The sequence below is a fragment of the Accipiter gentilis genome, chromosome 19 (genome assembly GCF_929443795.1).
Source record: "Accipiter gentilis chromosome 19, bAccGen1.1, whole genome shotgun sequence".
In the NCBI taxonomy this organism is placed as follows: Eukaryota; Metazoa; Chordata; class Aves; order Accipitriformes; family Accipitridae; genus Astur; species Astur gentilis.
In genome coordinates, this window is record NC_064898.1 from 26,217,766 (window position 1) to 26,234,095 (window position 16,330).

The following is a 16,330-nucleotide window of genomic DNA, read 5'->3' on the forward strand; positions in this document are numbered from 1 at the left end:
TACTTAAGACAGAAAACTTGGTGGTGGCTGTATACAAGAAATAGTTTTAATAATTTACTAGGAGATACTTCTTTCACTCAGCCCGTCTCAATTTTATCCACCGCTGAGTCTGCTGTATGTGATATAAACTAAATCACGGTCTACTACAGATAAAAATAATTCTAGGGTGTATTTTTGAGGGGGGGAGGGCTGAGTTTTCCCTCGGGACATAGAACACATGCCAGCATGGTAAACGACAGCCTGGCGACATGCTGCCTCCACTGCCTGCAGTTTTTCTTCAGCTTGTGTAAGAAGTACAGCTGAAATACGATTGTACCCAGACTCCACACACAGACGCTGCTGTGTTGAAATGGTGAGCGACTGCGCTTGTACTTGAGCAAACCCGTTATCATTCTCCTCTCCTTGCTGCCAACAGAGGGGTGGTTATTCACCGCACGTCTGGTGTTCAACTCCACTAACCACAGAGATTTCTTACCTTCTCCAGTCCAGCGCCGGTATCACTGCAGTGCTTTTATTTTCTGGATGAAATGACCTGCAATGCAGAGGCTCACTTGCTACAGTGATCCCTCCTGAGATCGGTAATCCTCAATCCTCCTGGGTAACGCCTGGAGTAGGAAACTACTTGGTATAGTAAGCACGTCAGCATTTTCCTAGCTGCATTTTTTATTGGCTCATTCACTGCATCCCTGACTTCAGTTAAGTTTTCTTCCCTTTTATCCCTCGCTCTCTCCAACCTCCCCCTGCGCCTTGAACTGAGGTCTCAGTATCCCCAGGCCCACCTCTTGAAGAGAGCTGGCCAGATGTAGGCTAGGAGGGGGAAGAGTACTCCCCCCCATCATTTATACATAGGGCAGCAGATCTGCAAACGGAGAAAATGTGGGGAGACAGGACTCTTCCCATGGCAGCAGCATCTTCCCTCCCAAGCTTCCTGGGAGACTGAAGGGAAGGAAAGGCTGATTAAGGCAGATTTCCTGCTCCTCCTGCCTCTGCTGTGCTGAGATTTGCAGGTTATTAATTATAGGGACCTTGCTGGAAGAGCAAGCAGGAAAAAAGTGCAAGTTGCAGAGCAGCCAGTCCTTCACCTTACAGGCGGAGAAGCAAAAGATCCTTTATTTGGAGAAGAAGGTGGGGGTTTTGTTCTCCTTTTTAATCACTAACAGCGAGAGATGCTTGTGCTATATGGAAAGAGAACTCACTCACATGCCTGGGTTTCCTTTAATATTGCCATGAATCAAACACAAAGAAAGCCCAGCACAATTAATTTGTTGTGAGGTGCATTACATCATTTACCCCCACCACTTCTGTCGAATCTCAGTCTCGTTATCCTTTTTGACAATCTGGGAACCAGAGCCATCAGAGGAAACCCCGGCTCTAACGGAGCCAACGACGGTCCCACTGCCAACTTCCAGAGACCAACATTTCAACCTCTGCACTGGGCAAGTTCCCCATACCGCTTCTCTAAATATCCCAAGCAGAATATATAACCACGGAGCTTTTTTTTTCCCTCAGCACCTTACTTTTGCCTCTAAATGGCCACTGGGTGCTATCAAAATCACAGCCATCTCCCACTTGCAGGCAAATGGCAGCAACGGGGGCTTGCCACAAAGTTGGGAAAGCACTTCAGGGTGAAGAGATTTTCATGGAAATAAGTTATGCTCATGTTAATGGCAAGAATGATGCAATCACAGCACACCTGCTGAACGGGCATTATCTGCTTGGTTTGTTTTGTCATAGCACAGCTTTTAAGGGAGGGGGAAGGAGAAAAAGTAGAGGCATGAAGGGGGCCTGTTAAAAAATGGAAGAAATGAAAACTAGCATCATTGGTGGATTGAAGGATTAACATAATTTATAAGCGATACTGACAGTGAAAAGAACCTCAAGCAAAGATGTTTGTGTGTGATGCAGCGAGAAAAGAAGACATGCAACGAGCAAGAAGCTAAGAGGACAAAGCGGTCAAAGCAGCAAGCCAGGACAACAATTTCTGGAGGAGCACCGTGAATGCATATAAAAAGCAGGGGAAGATGGGATTTCTCAAAGGAAGAGGCTGCAGAAGCTCAGGGGAAAAAACCATAATGATGAAAGTCTGTGTAACAGTTCTGTGTGAACAGTGGAAATGAAAGATTAAAGATCTAACCCAACACCGCGGCAATGCCCAGCGGCTGATCGTGCAGCGAGCTGTGTTCAAACAGGGTAAAAGAGTCTCAACTCCAAACAGCTGAAAGCAAGAATTGGGAGGAAATCAGCACGCAGAGCTCACCTATCACTTAGCACCTAACATAAAAAGCACTCGCCTTTGAGAAACTGAAATTAGCCAAGTGAGGAGCTGGTCACCAGAGGGTGGCTTCCGAGTGCCAGTAAGAAAATACAACATGGAAACCCAGAGCAAACAGAGATCCTAAAGATAGAGGGTTTGGGATGCAGTGGCAATACTCCTCACACAATCAGGCAAATCAACCCTGTTAAAGGACAATCACACTGAAGAGTTATTATCAATCACTCTCCCTTGCTTTCTTTACGCAATTATCCTAATTGCTTAAAGGCTATTAAGCAATTATTTTGATAACTGGAGCTTTGTTACTGGCTCTTCATTTCTGGCATAGTTTTGTTCCTCATATAAATACCACCTTAAAGCGATATTTAAAGATCGCTTTAAGTACAGGCGTAAGTGTTTTCCTGAGCAGGAGATTCAAATTTCTGTGTAAAAGCATAAATCATAAAAATGATACCCAAGAAAATGTACATCTTTATCCCCAAATGCCAGGTTCTCCCGTAGTCACAGATCTACGCCGAAATCTTCTACCGACATTTTGCCATAGGCATAGCAGCGGTGTCTGTATCAAGATAACATCATGGATTTAGTTCCACTTTTTTATTATTCAACTTTTTATACATAATAAATACAAACTTTTTACAGCCAATATAAAGAAAGCATTTGCACCTATGCTTTCAGTGTACTGACGCTGTACATGATGATACGTCGAATACATGCCCTGTATGAAGAAATCATAGTTAAAAAGGAGGCATATTTTTACAACTTTTCTTTTTTTTTTTTTTTAAATAAAATTAGCAGCTCTTACAGAAAATATTTTAAAATACAACTAAAGAGACTTTAAATAACACTTTCTGAATTTTGAAAGTCCAGGTATGAAGGACACAGAAAAACTGGCCAAAGAAATTGAACATGAACGTTATGGCAATCAATACTTGCTTTTCTTCTGCATTGTGAAGCTTTCAAAATTTTTGCAAACAGTTAAATCTTTTTTAAAAACTTTTTTTTTTAAACTTAAGAATAAGTTTGATAAACACATAAAAAGACCTCAAACAGATCAACAGGACAAGAGGTGCAAAAGAATGAAAAATATGGAAAAGACTTCATTGGACAGTCACCGATTTCATAACTGATCCATGAATTGTTTTCTTCAAACAGCCCCACTCTTGGTTAAAGATCCCACTGGGAAAGGAGATTGGCAAACACAAATGTCTCAGAGACCCAGCTTGGGTTGGGATTTACAAGTATGTGCAAAGTTTATGATAAAATCTTGTTAGATGATTTTTTTTTTTTTTTTTTTTGTAAATGCAGCCTCAAAAAATAGCCCTTGTTAGTAAACTAAAAGTAGAAAACTTACTGGCTTAGAAAAAAAAAAGACATAAGAGCGCGTTCAATAGAACCCATATAACAGCTCAAAAAAACCAACCCTGTGATGCCTTTTAACTGAAACTTTGACCTGACAGAGATTGCTGAAAATAATTTACTAAGGACACAAAGAAAAACCTGTTTTCATCCAGTTTTTCCCTTTCCTCTGACCATTTCTCTCCACGTTAAACCTCAGAATATCCTCTGTCCTTTTCTTTGAAACAACAACAACAAGCTCCCTTTTCAGAGATCTCCGATTGAAAATTAGCTTTGAAATTCCTTCACTATTTCTTGCCCAAGAGTAATTTGAGACCATAGTCTTGGCCACAAAGGTGGGCTGAAGGCTCCGCAGAAACCAGAGCTTTTCCTGGCTCTCTGGCTTTGGCTAGTTAACGGGCTTCGCATGGGAAAACGCTACAGGACCATCCAATGCAAAAACTAAATAATGCATGTAAATACTCTAAATGTAACTTCTAACTCTAGCCAGATGTTTTGATGACAAAGATACACTGCTAATGTTGGATAATAAAGTACACGGCAATAACTGGGATAAGAGTGACCCAAATACTTTAAAAAAAAAAAAAACCAAAACCCCCAAAATCTGCTAAGAAAAAAATGAAGCTCAATTTCCAGATCTAGACAAAATCTCACTTACTTTTCTACCAGTTGGTTTATGCTATGGAACAAGATGTTGCTACTAATTCAGCACCTCCATATTAGATACTCTATTACTAAATGTACTGCATAAATATTAATACAAAGAACATAACAGTTTAACTGTTAATTATTGAAGAGGTGTGCATTAATGTAATTAACGCCATATGATCTGCATCAGTTTTCCTTATCTATAAGATTATTTTCCGGTTTCTTCCTTTCTGCAAGGGGATTAAAGAGGAGCCAGCCTCTCCTTATACTTATTTTTCAGTTCCCTTTTTCATTCCGCAAGATCTGATTAATACCTAATCAGACAAGTAATGCTACTTGAAGAATTGACAATCTTTAACACATTCCTATGGCAACAGTAATATACTGTACTAATGCACGTGATCGAAGTATGCTATGACTAAGTTGCATGAATGAGGCTCTTTCCTCAGCCTCTGTACAAAAATTGACCATCTTCAGCCAAGAGAGAAACCTGCTCCAAGGCAATTCCTCTGCTCGCTGTTTGGCCGGTCTTGGTTTGTGCTAAGAGAGGAAGAATGATGTATATAAATCAAACCAAAAAAAAGGCACAAAATATTCATGACTGTGGGAAGGAATCCGCCATGTCACTGTCACATAAAATCCTCCCTATCTCTTGCTCTATAGTAAAAGTCTTCATCATGCAAAGGTGCCTAAAACCGAGATTGACCAAATACCGCGTTTGGTCTTGATTGTAGCACTACTACTTAACTAGTCCAATCATTACACCAGAGTAATTTCCACGTCCTCTATCTTCTCTGTTGTCCGGCGATGATGCTGTGTAGGGGGTGGTGGAGCTGCTCGCACCTGCAACAGCCAGAACCAGCCTGTAACTATCAGAAAACTGTCAAAATTTCAGAATTTGTATAGACTAAAACTGCAACTTTGGGCTCATACCTCAAGATGATGCAAACGTATTGAGATCAACAGAACTACAATGAGTAACCAGGTCCAGTGGTCTCCAATTAAGCCATCGAGGCTCTTCCTTATAACCTGTCACCACTCTCAGGTGATTTTTCTCCAGGATGACTAGCAGTCATGACAGGGCAAATGCACATTGTGAAATAACTTATCTATTCTGCCTGTACCCATGGATAATCCGGTACGTAAACCTGGGACAGACTTTGGACTTTACACCAAATGCTGAAATCTGCTGACGCCCTTGCCTGGAACTTACGCGGACTGGAAACTACAAGAACGCCTTGTTGCATCTATGTGGCTTACTCATATTTAACCAATCACTGACCTGAACAATACACAGCTGAAATCTGATGCTATTTTTACACTCTGCCACATCAATAAAGTTATTCATGCTCCTAATAGAGATTACCTTAAGCGCTAACAGCATTTCATGAAGCAGGGTTTTTATCACATGGTTTCAGAATTAACCAGAGCGACTTGCTATGGAAAACATGAATTGCGGAGCAATACCATAACAAACTTCACAATATTTTCAAACCAGGCATATTCAAAATGCAATACTAACAAAATCCTCTCAATTAAGGCCTGACGCTGTAGTATTATCTTGAAAAGACAGTAAATGGCAAGAAACTTATGAAGAAAACATAAATCTACAAAATGGAAAAGCTGAATCAGTGTGGTTTTACACAGGAATAAGACAATGTGGAACTTCTCTGTTCAATACTTAAATACTCAACGATGCAGTACTACCTCTGCCTTGCCTGTATCAAGGAATAAGGCTAACTCACTGACTACTGGAATATTCAGAATATAATTTCTGAATATCCAAAAATGCTCTTTTTCTACAACCTCATTCATTGAGAATACCAGGAAAATACAGAAGTTACATCTTAATATGATTTGGTTTAGGACTTTGAAACCCCCAAAACTTGATTTCAAAGTTAATCAGAGGAGATGCATTTTGCAAGTTCTAAGTGATTAAATTCTTCCGATCCTTTTCTGGCAAAATCCCTCTTTCTAGGCAGCAAAAACATCACAAAATATATAGATCTTATTGTCAATAACTTTTAATCCAAACCTCTTATATCAAGGGGTTTGGAAATAAATGTAACACTAAACGCAACGGAGTCCCAAGGACTGCATATTACGTCAAACTGCTGGCAAACACATTTGTCTGCCAGCACAGCAGAGAAGAAGCAGTTGTACAAATCATATCATTAACTGTTCTCACATTTATTCACCACCTCTTTTTTAGTTCTGTTTAGGGGTTATTACATGTGGCAAGAACAGAAAAAACCTCCCAGTGCCTGAAAAGGCAGTATAAGTTGATTGACTAACATCTATTTTACTATCATTATAGATGTAATTGCCTCCCAGGTTAGATTTCATGATTCATATGCCTCACACAGAGACATGCAGGTATTACATCCATGAAGGCAGATACAGGAGGGCAGGTTAGATGAAGCATAGGGGACAGATGAGATTCAAGGTCATCTTTAAACACAGTGACTTACTGTTTAAACAAGTGCAGCTTTGTTTTGTTCTTGTGTTCACTTAATCTCAAATAGCTCTCACGTTCTATAGCTTTTTGACACATCTATGGTATTATCAAAGGGGAGTAAACAGACCTTTCCTTGCGCCATTCATCTGAGATACCGCTTTTTTTTTTAATACGTAGTAATTGGATTTGCAGAACACAGAGCGCCAATTCATCAGGTGCTCTATCACCACCCTGCTTTGAATGTATCTATCCTGATTTACCTAGGCTTGGCCTTATGACTTTGTAGCATCAATAAAAACAACAGCATTTAGTTTTAACTTACAGGTCGCAGTTTGCCATATGAAGTTTCCGGAGGAATTCGCGGAGGCTGTGAGAATGCAGGGGACTCTGAACTGAAGCTGTTTTCTGAAGGAGTAAGCAACAACCCATCACAAACAAGTCACTCAGTATTGCTGAATTAACTCTGTCTTGCAAAAAAGCTTCCTGCCCGCCACTGAAATGTGAACATTCTAAATTAAACATTTAGTTATCACAAAATTTCTTACCGTTAGTTGACGGTGATCTGGGGAAGTACTGAGAACCTCTTTTATCCGGACTGTGGTAGGGACTAGTGGGAGGCTGGTCATACAGTGGCAGTGGTGGAAGGGCATTATTAGGCTTCGGAGTTGGGGATACCTGTGTTAAAAAAAGACAGGGGTTGCAGAAAGCCTTACTCCTCAACAATTTTTATGTACACACCAAGGTGCAGCAAGTTCTGTGACACATCAGGGTGCTAGGAACTTTCATCTGGAGAAAAACTATCTGTCAAAAGTGCTGTCTGGTACGTTTGGGAAGGAAAGCCAAGTTATCCAACAGTGATTATATTTTTTTTGAATCACAGGTTGCCACTGAGCAGAAATTTTCATCCTCTCCCAGATAATTTAGACAGACTTTTTGAAGGTTATTTGAAAAAAGTCAATTGGCCAGGTGTGCTTCTCCACTTATATTTACACAAAAGCATTAAGATAGTGAGTTTTATCCCAATTCAGTTACATATATATCATTTCAGTGTTAAATTTTCATGGTCTTTTCAAATCAAAGAATAAAAATACTGGAGAAATTACTTTGTAGGAAACATAGAAGTCCACTTTCTAGCACCACGATTACACATGAGAATGTGTCTGATTTTCTAGTATGATATAAGGATTACAGAACTATGCTGGAATGAGGACGTTTTTGCAAAAATTACTGTAATACAATATTTGGCAGTATTCTGCCCTTCAAAAATTGAGAGGATACAGAACAGATTTAAGTATGAAAACATTAAATTAGGGCTGAGAGAGCCTGTAATTCTCTTTTTGCCAGGTTCTGTTTGATGTCTCAGTCTATGCCATAAATTAATTACAGGAAGTAGACTGTGAATTTTCTCCTTTAGTTCATTTCCTTTCTACCCAAATACTTGCCTTTATTCACAAATCTGTTAGTTTTGCCAAAATATATCAGCTGATAATTATTAGGCTGGGTAAGAAACTAAAAGGTAAGCACCCAGCGTTGGTTGTTCCCCTCGCCCGCCCTTAAATTGGTTCTGATTTTTTTTTCCCTCTAAAGTAGTAGCAGATCTTTGCAGCCTGGCAAAATTGCCCTCACAACGTAATATCACATGTGCAAGCTAGCACCTCAACTCTTTACATACCTGAATATCTCCAATCCACTGAGTCTCTCCGTTTTCTGAGGCTGTAAGCTCTTCAACTAATACTGATGGGAACACCCCAATGCGTCCATTGAATTCTCCTTCCCAAAAGCCATCATCATCTTGATTTTCCTTGTTCAAGATGCGGATGATCGCTCCTTCTGGGAAGGACAGCTCATCATCTGTCTGGCCCTCGTAATCATAAAGTGCTTTTACAAAACAGACTGAAGAATGGAGGAGGAAAAAAAACAGTGTAATTGGCATGAGCGTAAAAAAAAAATAACAGGTACTATACATACTTCTACGGTTGGACTCGATGATCTTAAAGGTCTTTTTTAACCTAAATGATTCTATAATCCTATAATTGCTGAGTCAAATTATTTCAGTTTTCCTTAATTTTAGCTAATCTCAACTCTATGAGATAGGCAGGTACATTTCACAGATTTGGTATCAGATAGATAATTATTGAGAACAGTTGTACTCAGTTACAGGTCAAATATCAGAAATTCTCATGTGTGACATCCAAACTCGATATGCAGAACGCTTTCGAGAACAAGCTTAATACACTATTTATTTGTTTATTGGTATTTACCACCGGAGTCTCCATTCAGGCTGCCTGAGACTAAGTCGGCTTCAGTGGAGTTATTTGAGGTGTGTGATCGACTGTCCAGTGCCGCAAGGGACTGCAGCATACTCAGCAGACTGCTGGATGTCGGGAACTGCAGGTACTTCTCTGGCACATAACCCACTTGACCCGCTTTATTTCGTGCCTGTAAGTAAATGACATAAAAGATGCTCTGCTTTTGCATACTACTATGAAAATAATCCAAATACTTTCTCCCGTTCCAAGTTCTATTTCTAAAAGTGATAGTGAAAAGAAAACAATCTCAGAAAAATGGTACCTTTACCCAGTCTTCCATATCTCCATCTTCAATAACCTCCAATACCTCATGTTCCTCTATGGTCAATTCATCTGGCTGAGAAGCCTGAAGTATATAACAGGAAGATTAGAAAATAAAAGTGTTTTCAGGTGCATGGGACAGGCAGTGTAAAGAACATTCTCATCCAGACTTTTACTAAAACTTATGATTTTTAAAAATTTGAAAATTTAATGATGTAGCATACTTTGAAATGTCTTCATAAGGGTTCTTCTGTATACCTGCTGACATTCACAAGACCCTTTTTCACTCAAGAGGATAGATGGAAGCACCCTGAATACCACCCAGCGTGTCAAACCCTATTTACTTTTGAAACCCTAATTACTCCCTACCCCAAGACTACGTCGGCCACTGGCTTCAGCTACCGCAGTGGTGTGATTTACAGCTGACCTAGCAGTGCTAGCAGAAGTAAAGAGCATGAATGCAGTTTGTCAGCAAAGCTTTGACTCATGAATGGTGGTTTCACTATTATAGTACAAAGAAGAGCTTTGTCGTACAGCATACAAGCATGCCTAGCACTGAGAAGGCGTTTCTAATATAGCCACACCGGCTCAGCAACAAAAATTAGAACGTCTTCTAATGGCAGGCACACAACTGGTCTCCTTGAAGCCAGACAGAGACGTGTCTACAATTCATGCACAGACTTCAGCACCCTGCTGAACTGCAGTTTAAATGTGTTTCACAATGACATGGATTTCACACTGCTGCAGTGTTTCAAAACTAGATGTTAGATACATTTAATGTGCACCATTATTGAGCCAAATGCTGACATTCTACCCCAAACTCCCACAGAACAGTTACATCTGTTACTTGTTTGTTGCATAATTCATTTTGCTAATCAAATTAAAAAAATAATAATATCACAAACCTTATATGAATAAACAACTTTGCAGGTGAGAGGATAATTTCTTAGAGTACCAGAAGGACTAGAACTACTGTCATCAAAAACATCCATGCTGTCTTCAAACTCTTCACCTTCTTCCTTTTCTGCATCAGCATTAATCTATTAAAACAAATTAAATTTGGCATTGTACTATCAAATAAAAATAAGTGAAGAAATAACAATAAAAATTAATTGATCAATATTCTTCAGTGTGGTTTCTTTACTACTTACGATTATTGAAACTGGACAAAAAAGAAGACTAAATAATATCCAATGTACAATTCTCGCATAACACCAAGAAAGCAGCCATCAAACAGAGCAAACACAGGGAAGCAAAAGAATAAGAGCTGTCACCAAATTACATATTTGCTTAACTCAGCTGTACTTCTTCATTCAATCACAGGCTTGTGGACTTTAAACAGAACTGTAGAAGATTTTGGAAGCTCCAACTCAACTGATGGACATTTATCTATTTTTTACATAAGCTGTGAAACAGTGACTAATGTACTTTGAGATGCCTTTTCAGAGGCATAGCAAATGCTTGAATGGAAAAAAGAGTCATTTACTGAGAATTTATACTACTAAGAGATTAAGGTACCTGTGACCACAAGTTATGAAATGAAACTGCAGTGGAAATACTTAAACTTGAAAAAATAAATTAAAAATATCAGCGTTCCAGCTGGTATATTCTGCACAATAGATTTGCTCCAGTTTATTAAAAAAAAAAAAAAAAAAATCCTTAGAAAAAGAATGATTACTAAAAACTAGCTATAAAAGTCTAAATAAAACCTGAAGTCAATACACTGGAAAAACACAAGTTTCTATAAATGTAGGTTGGGCAACATTGACATGAGCTGTGCTTTGGCCCTGTGCCTGGATTAAATTTTGAATAAACACTTTATCTCATGTGAAAATAGGCAAGTCCTTCGAATCAAAGGCAACACTGTTACACATTTGCCATCTTCCCTGTACTTATTCCTTTCAGTTTGGGACTGAATTTGGTATTCCTCATGAAAACTAAAAGGCTGATAAATCAACAAAGAGACCAACAAGGCACTGTGCATGCTCCCTAAACCAGCTGTCTCCATACCTCTGCTCTGTAACATCTTTCTTCTTCTAGACCTGGAGTAGAAGAGCACAAAGCTTCATCATTTTATGACTTATATTAATTTTTATGTTACGATTTCTAGACTACATCCTTGTAATTCATATGATTTTTTCTCCGCTCATTTTTATTCAAGTGCAGCTTGCGTCCTTTGCTATTTAAATGCATTCATGGATGTTGTGGTAACAAAAAAATCACTGTCCTGCCTAGCTAATGCTTTGATATATTACCAACCAACTACAAATTACGGCAAATTTAAGGTTTCCCCCTCCAGTTTCTAACTGCCTTTTGCTGTGCATGGTCTACGTCCCAGCAGCCAAAGCTGACATTCAGCTGACAGCCATACGAAACATCATGGAAATTAGTGTATCATGTCTAGAAAGACTCGTTAGTAAAACATCTGGTCCTGGTTTTCTAACATGAGGAGAAAAAATACATTTTAATTTTCAGTGTGTGGGCTGCTCAAACTCCTTGAATAGGATCGTTTGCAAAGTAGGCACATAGAAGGAAAACAGCATTAATGACACAGAAAACTTAGCAGTTTGTTTAATAAAGCTCATCTTTCTACGAAGTCTGGTAATGAAAGACAGCGTAAGCGAAGACTAAATACATCAGCCACAATTATACTGAAGGTATGTAACAGACAGCAAATAAAAGAATAAATGCAGGTAAGAAGGTGACAAGAGAGCTTGATTATACATATGAAAAAAGGTATGCAAATATATATCTATATAGATCTTGTTTTGTTGTATATCCTACACGAAAACACAAAAGAGATCTGATACAAAAAGAATACCAAGAGCCCTTTTTTTTTTTGTCCTCCGAAATGCAGACACCCTGGCAACAACAGAGAACACATTTATACTAAACCACCTCCAGTCTGATTTGGCTGTATGACCTGTAGGAGCTAAAAAAGGCTAAAATTTCCTGCCAATTCGCTAACAAAGTGGTCCGCCGGAGCACCCAAACGTATCGATCAGTCAGATGCAGTCTGCAATACGTGCATTTAGGGACTGAAACCACAATTTGTTTCACACAGGTTACTGGTATCAGATGACAATCAGACTTGAATATGAACCAGTAGCCTAACAGTTGAAAGATGCTATAACCTTTTACAAATAAAAGATGCTATGTCCCTGTACAGTTAAAAGCATCCATTTTCATGTTCAGAGTAAACGTACCAACTGCAAACTTTATTTCTAACTCTGCAATACTGTACTTCTACTGTACAAATGTTTCTTGTAATTGTAGCAAATACAGCAAATACAAAACAAAACACAAAACCCATAAAGACATTATTCTCTCTTCCTTTTTTGAATAAATTACATAGTGTTTACAATATATTTGTTGTACGCAGCATAGGCACTGCATACGTTTTTCAGGTGACATTAAAATTCAAAATGCCAGTGAACTGTTTGGTGGCATGTACACTGGAAAAAAAAAAAAAAAAAAGTATTCCCTCCCAAGATTATGCATTTCATCATTACATCAGAAAGTTAGCCAACTGGGTAGGTGATGGGATATTAACTCCTTCAGCTCGTTACATTACCATAATAGGTTAAATAAATACAGCGGTATCAAGGCATCAATGTTGTTTTCTTCTTTTTAGCTCTTTAAAAGAAAATGTATCAAGAGCTTTGCTGAACAAATTATGTCATGACAAGTACTGGCACAAAGAGCAAAGGTGCGCACACCGTAAGGATGGCAGATAGCTGCTTTCTGAACATTAACCACTGCCTGCTCTTCAAGGATGAAGTGGAAGTGCTGCTTGCTATATGCTGCAGTAATTGTTCTAATAACTGCGAGCAGCGTAATTTCGGTAACAGTTCGAAGAATTCCATCTATGGGCTGTCCTCATCTGGCCTGCCAAGGTCAACAGTGCCTTTTTTAATATGGGACCATACGTAAGTGTAAAAGGGGAAAATAAGAATCAGAGTTTAACCTCCCACACTGTGGCATCTGCTGGCTCACCAGGGACTAGCACGGGGTTTGGCTCCAGGGCCAAGTGTTGGCACGTCTGATGAAACAGAGAACAAGGTACTGGGCACAATCCAACATGCACAATGGGAAGTTAAAGGAGGTGGAGTACAAGAACAAAGGGTAAAAAACGCTGTTAAACACAGCTATGTAACATATCCTCATCTATCCCGGCTAGAAAGGATATGAAATGAAACTCAGCACAAGAACTCCTTTGGGATTTGGGAAGGCTGAAGCCTGGATCTGCATACAACAACTGTAATCTCTAATTATACTACTAACCACGAGAATAAAGCCTGCAGAGCAGTGATTATAACAACCTTTACCGCAAATCACTGTCAATGTGTTTGAGCTCTGCACGCAACGTCCTAGAAGAAACATCCTAACACCCTGAAGAAAGCAAAAAGTGGATTCAGGAGTCTCAGGATTTGTTGAGACTCTATTCAGCGCTCGCTCACTTTTTTGAACTAAAGTTGACACAAATGAAAATAGCTGTACATCCAAAAAAACCTTTCCCTCTAAGAGTTTGCCACCATTACCAAGAAAACAATAAAGTAGTAGAAAAGCAGGAAGAAACAGGAATGAGCAGGATTTTTTGTGTGTAGATAGCACATACTTGCTGAAATGGAGATTTTGTTTCTCTTAGGTGGTCAGCAAAAGCAAGCCATTCTCCAAATCATCTGCAATGCAATGAAAAACCACATCCCCATGCCCCCTGAAAGCTTTGTTATACAGAAGATATATTCTAGCTGTCCAAAGCATTTAAGATTAAAAAGAAAGTGTAAATGAAGTAATTTTAATAGTGTATGAAGACTATAGTTAGGAAAGTATCCACATGCAAATTGAGACTTTATAAAAGCCTCTGAATTTTGTTAAATAGTAAATATATAAATATGCACAGAAATTTTATAATTTGTTTGAGGCGAACTGACCAAACATTCAGGAATTTTATTTTAGTTGGTCACCAGTGAAAAGCAACAGATTGGTTAGTTTTACTGCCAAAGGTGACAGCTCAGCATCGCGTGCCATGTAGGGGGATTTAAGAAAAAAGAAGAAGAAAAAAAAAAGGTGGTATTATGAGCTTTATGAGCTCTTTTAGCAGTTCCTCTTTTCTGAACAGCATTTCTTCATTCAAGCAGCTGTTCGATTCAGCCATCACTATTTATTTTGAAACACTTCATTCTTCGGGGGGGGGGGCAATTTGGAAGAATAAAGCCTTTTATCCAAGTATCTCAGATAACATCGTAAACTATTAATGAAACTTCAAAGAAACATGCAGACTTTTTCTTTTTGGGAGATGACAAATAAATGTTATGGCACTTATCCAAGGTCAGAAAAATCATTCTAAAGTAAACTCAGCAACAGAACCCAGAAATCCTTTTTTTGTTGTTGTTGTTGGTTGGGTTTTTTTCATGAAGTTCAGACACATGCTTCAGCCATGTGAAGCTACAAGATTCTTCCAGTTAGCTAACAAACTACCAAATATTATCAATTTTGTTTTATATTCAATATTAAGTTAGGAGTTGCTACTAGGAAAGAGCCACGTGGAGACGAGGTGAGGTTTACGTGTTGGAAACCGTACCAGGTGTGAAGAGCCGTTGTTGGTCACTGAAGGCAGGCTGGCCCAGCGTTCGTTTTCCAGTTCTTCCATCACTTGGTTCATGGCGCTTTTTAGCCAAGTATCCACGGACACACCGATCTGCTTCAGCAGATCGAGACGGGCTTCTGCTTTCAGCTTAATTATCTGAGAAAATAAACATGCACAGGTCAGAATTCTTTCAAGATTACATTTCACTCCTTGCCACGATTCAAATGCGTTATTTCCTGATCCGCAAATTACTCAGGTGGCTCCGAAAGCTGCTCCATGCGGAAACAAGTCCAGTTCTTCATTTCCTTGCCTGCAGGAATGTGGTGTGAGCCAAGAGACAGGGAATGGTTTTCTAGAGATGTAAAACTACAGGCACAGCCAATTTCACAAGTTGGTGTTTTTAAAATAACAACTCTTAGTTTATGCTAACTTTCTATTCATATATTCTAGTGGTCGGTTAGTTTAGATTAGTTTCAAAGTGCAAAAACCCAGACAAAACCCAGTGCTTCACAGTATTTTTAAAATTAGGAATACTCCTGGGCTGCAGGCCCTGGATGCTCTTTTGGCTGGTGACTAAACTGGATGTGATACACAAATAAATCTGATGTGATAAACACACACAAACCCCCCACATCAGCACTTGCCAGAGATCATAGGGACCTTATTCGTTATGGAAATGGAATACCCTAATAATTCCAAAATCAAATAAATATCAGACTTCAACAAACAGTTGCATGTTTTTTGTCTTTAGAACAGAATGAAAATTCAGGTTTTCTGACAGCTGGGTTCACTTCCGCATCCTGGCACGCTTTCTGGCCGATGGAGCCAAGGCTTTAACAAATTCATGGCAAACCACCACCCTGATCCAAATTATTTAACAGTCTAAACAGAAGAAATGGAAAAAGTAGCATGAAGAAATTCAGGAGTACAAGAAATGCAAAATTCAGAATTTCAAGAAAACAAAACCAGAATTTCAAAGATCACATCAAGAAGTAGGGGCAAACCTAGAAGTAAAATCGAGGATATTTATGTCCAGTCCAGCGCGATCACAATCATCCTGTTGCACTTGTTCACCAAAGGAACAAAAAAATCAAGTGATTTATCAAAGGTCCTTCAGCAAGTCACTGATGGAGGCAACAACAGAAACCCACTGAACTGCCCTGGAGTTTTTCCTGCATTTCCTTTCACAGCATTGTTCATTCTTAGCATGTTACTGTGCAAGCAGCCAAGTTTCATCTCTGTTCTCACCCTTCCAGCCCCTTCTGGGGGGATCAGAAGCACCTTACTTCCGCATCTCTGCCTGTATTGACGCATCACGTTGTCATTGGCACTGGGAAACCAAGCAAAACCAGCAAAAATAGATGGGTCTAAGCAAAAATTAGAGGGAAAATTTCTTTTCTGTAGCGGCTGAAGCACAGTAGACTATGCAAGAA

General features: G+C 39.1%; 1 protein-coding gene across 3 annotated transcripts in view; it reads right to left on the minus strand.

Moving 5' to 3' along the window:
• Nucleotides 1-2,867: 2,867 nt before the first annotated feature.
• The window catches only part of FCHSD2 (FCH and double SH3 domains 2), a 163,190-nt gene continuing 149,727 nt past the window's right edge, over nucleotides 2,868-16,330 (minus strand). For all 3 annotated transcript variants that reach the window (XM_049822949.1, XM_049822947.1, XM_049822948.1), the window contains 8 exons: nucleotides 14,892-15,053; nucleotides 10,213-10,347; nucleotides 9,309-9,392; nucleotides 8,999-9,176; nucleotides 8,410-8,630; nucleotides 7,283-7,412; nucleotides 7,060-7,142; nucleotides 2,868-5,122 (listed from right to left, as the gene is read on the minus strand). In XM_049822949.1, coding sequence (XP_049678906.1) covers nucleotides 5,039-5,122; nucleotides 7,060-7,142; nucleotides 7,283-7,412; nucleotides 8,410-8,630; nucleotides 8,999-9,176; nucleotides 9,309-9,392; nucleotides 10,213-10,347; nucleotides 14,892-15,053 — 1,077 coding nt within the window. In that variant the 3' untranslated portion in view covers nucleotides 2,868-5,038. The remainder of the gene's footprint in view (nucleotides 5,123-7,059; nucleotides 7,143-7,282; nucleotides 7,413-8,409; nucleotides 8,631-8,998; nucleotides 9,177-9,308; nucleotides 9,393-10,212; nucleotides 10,348-14,891; nucleotides 15,054-16,330) is intronic.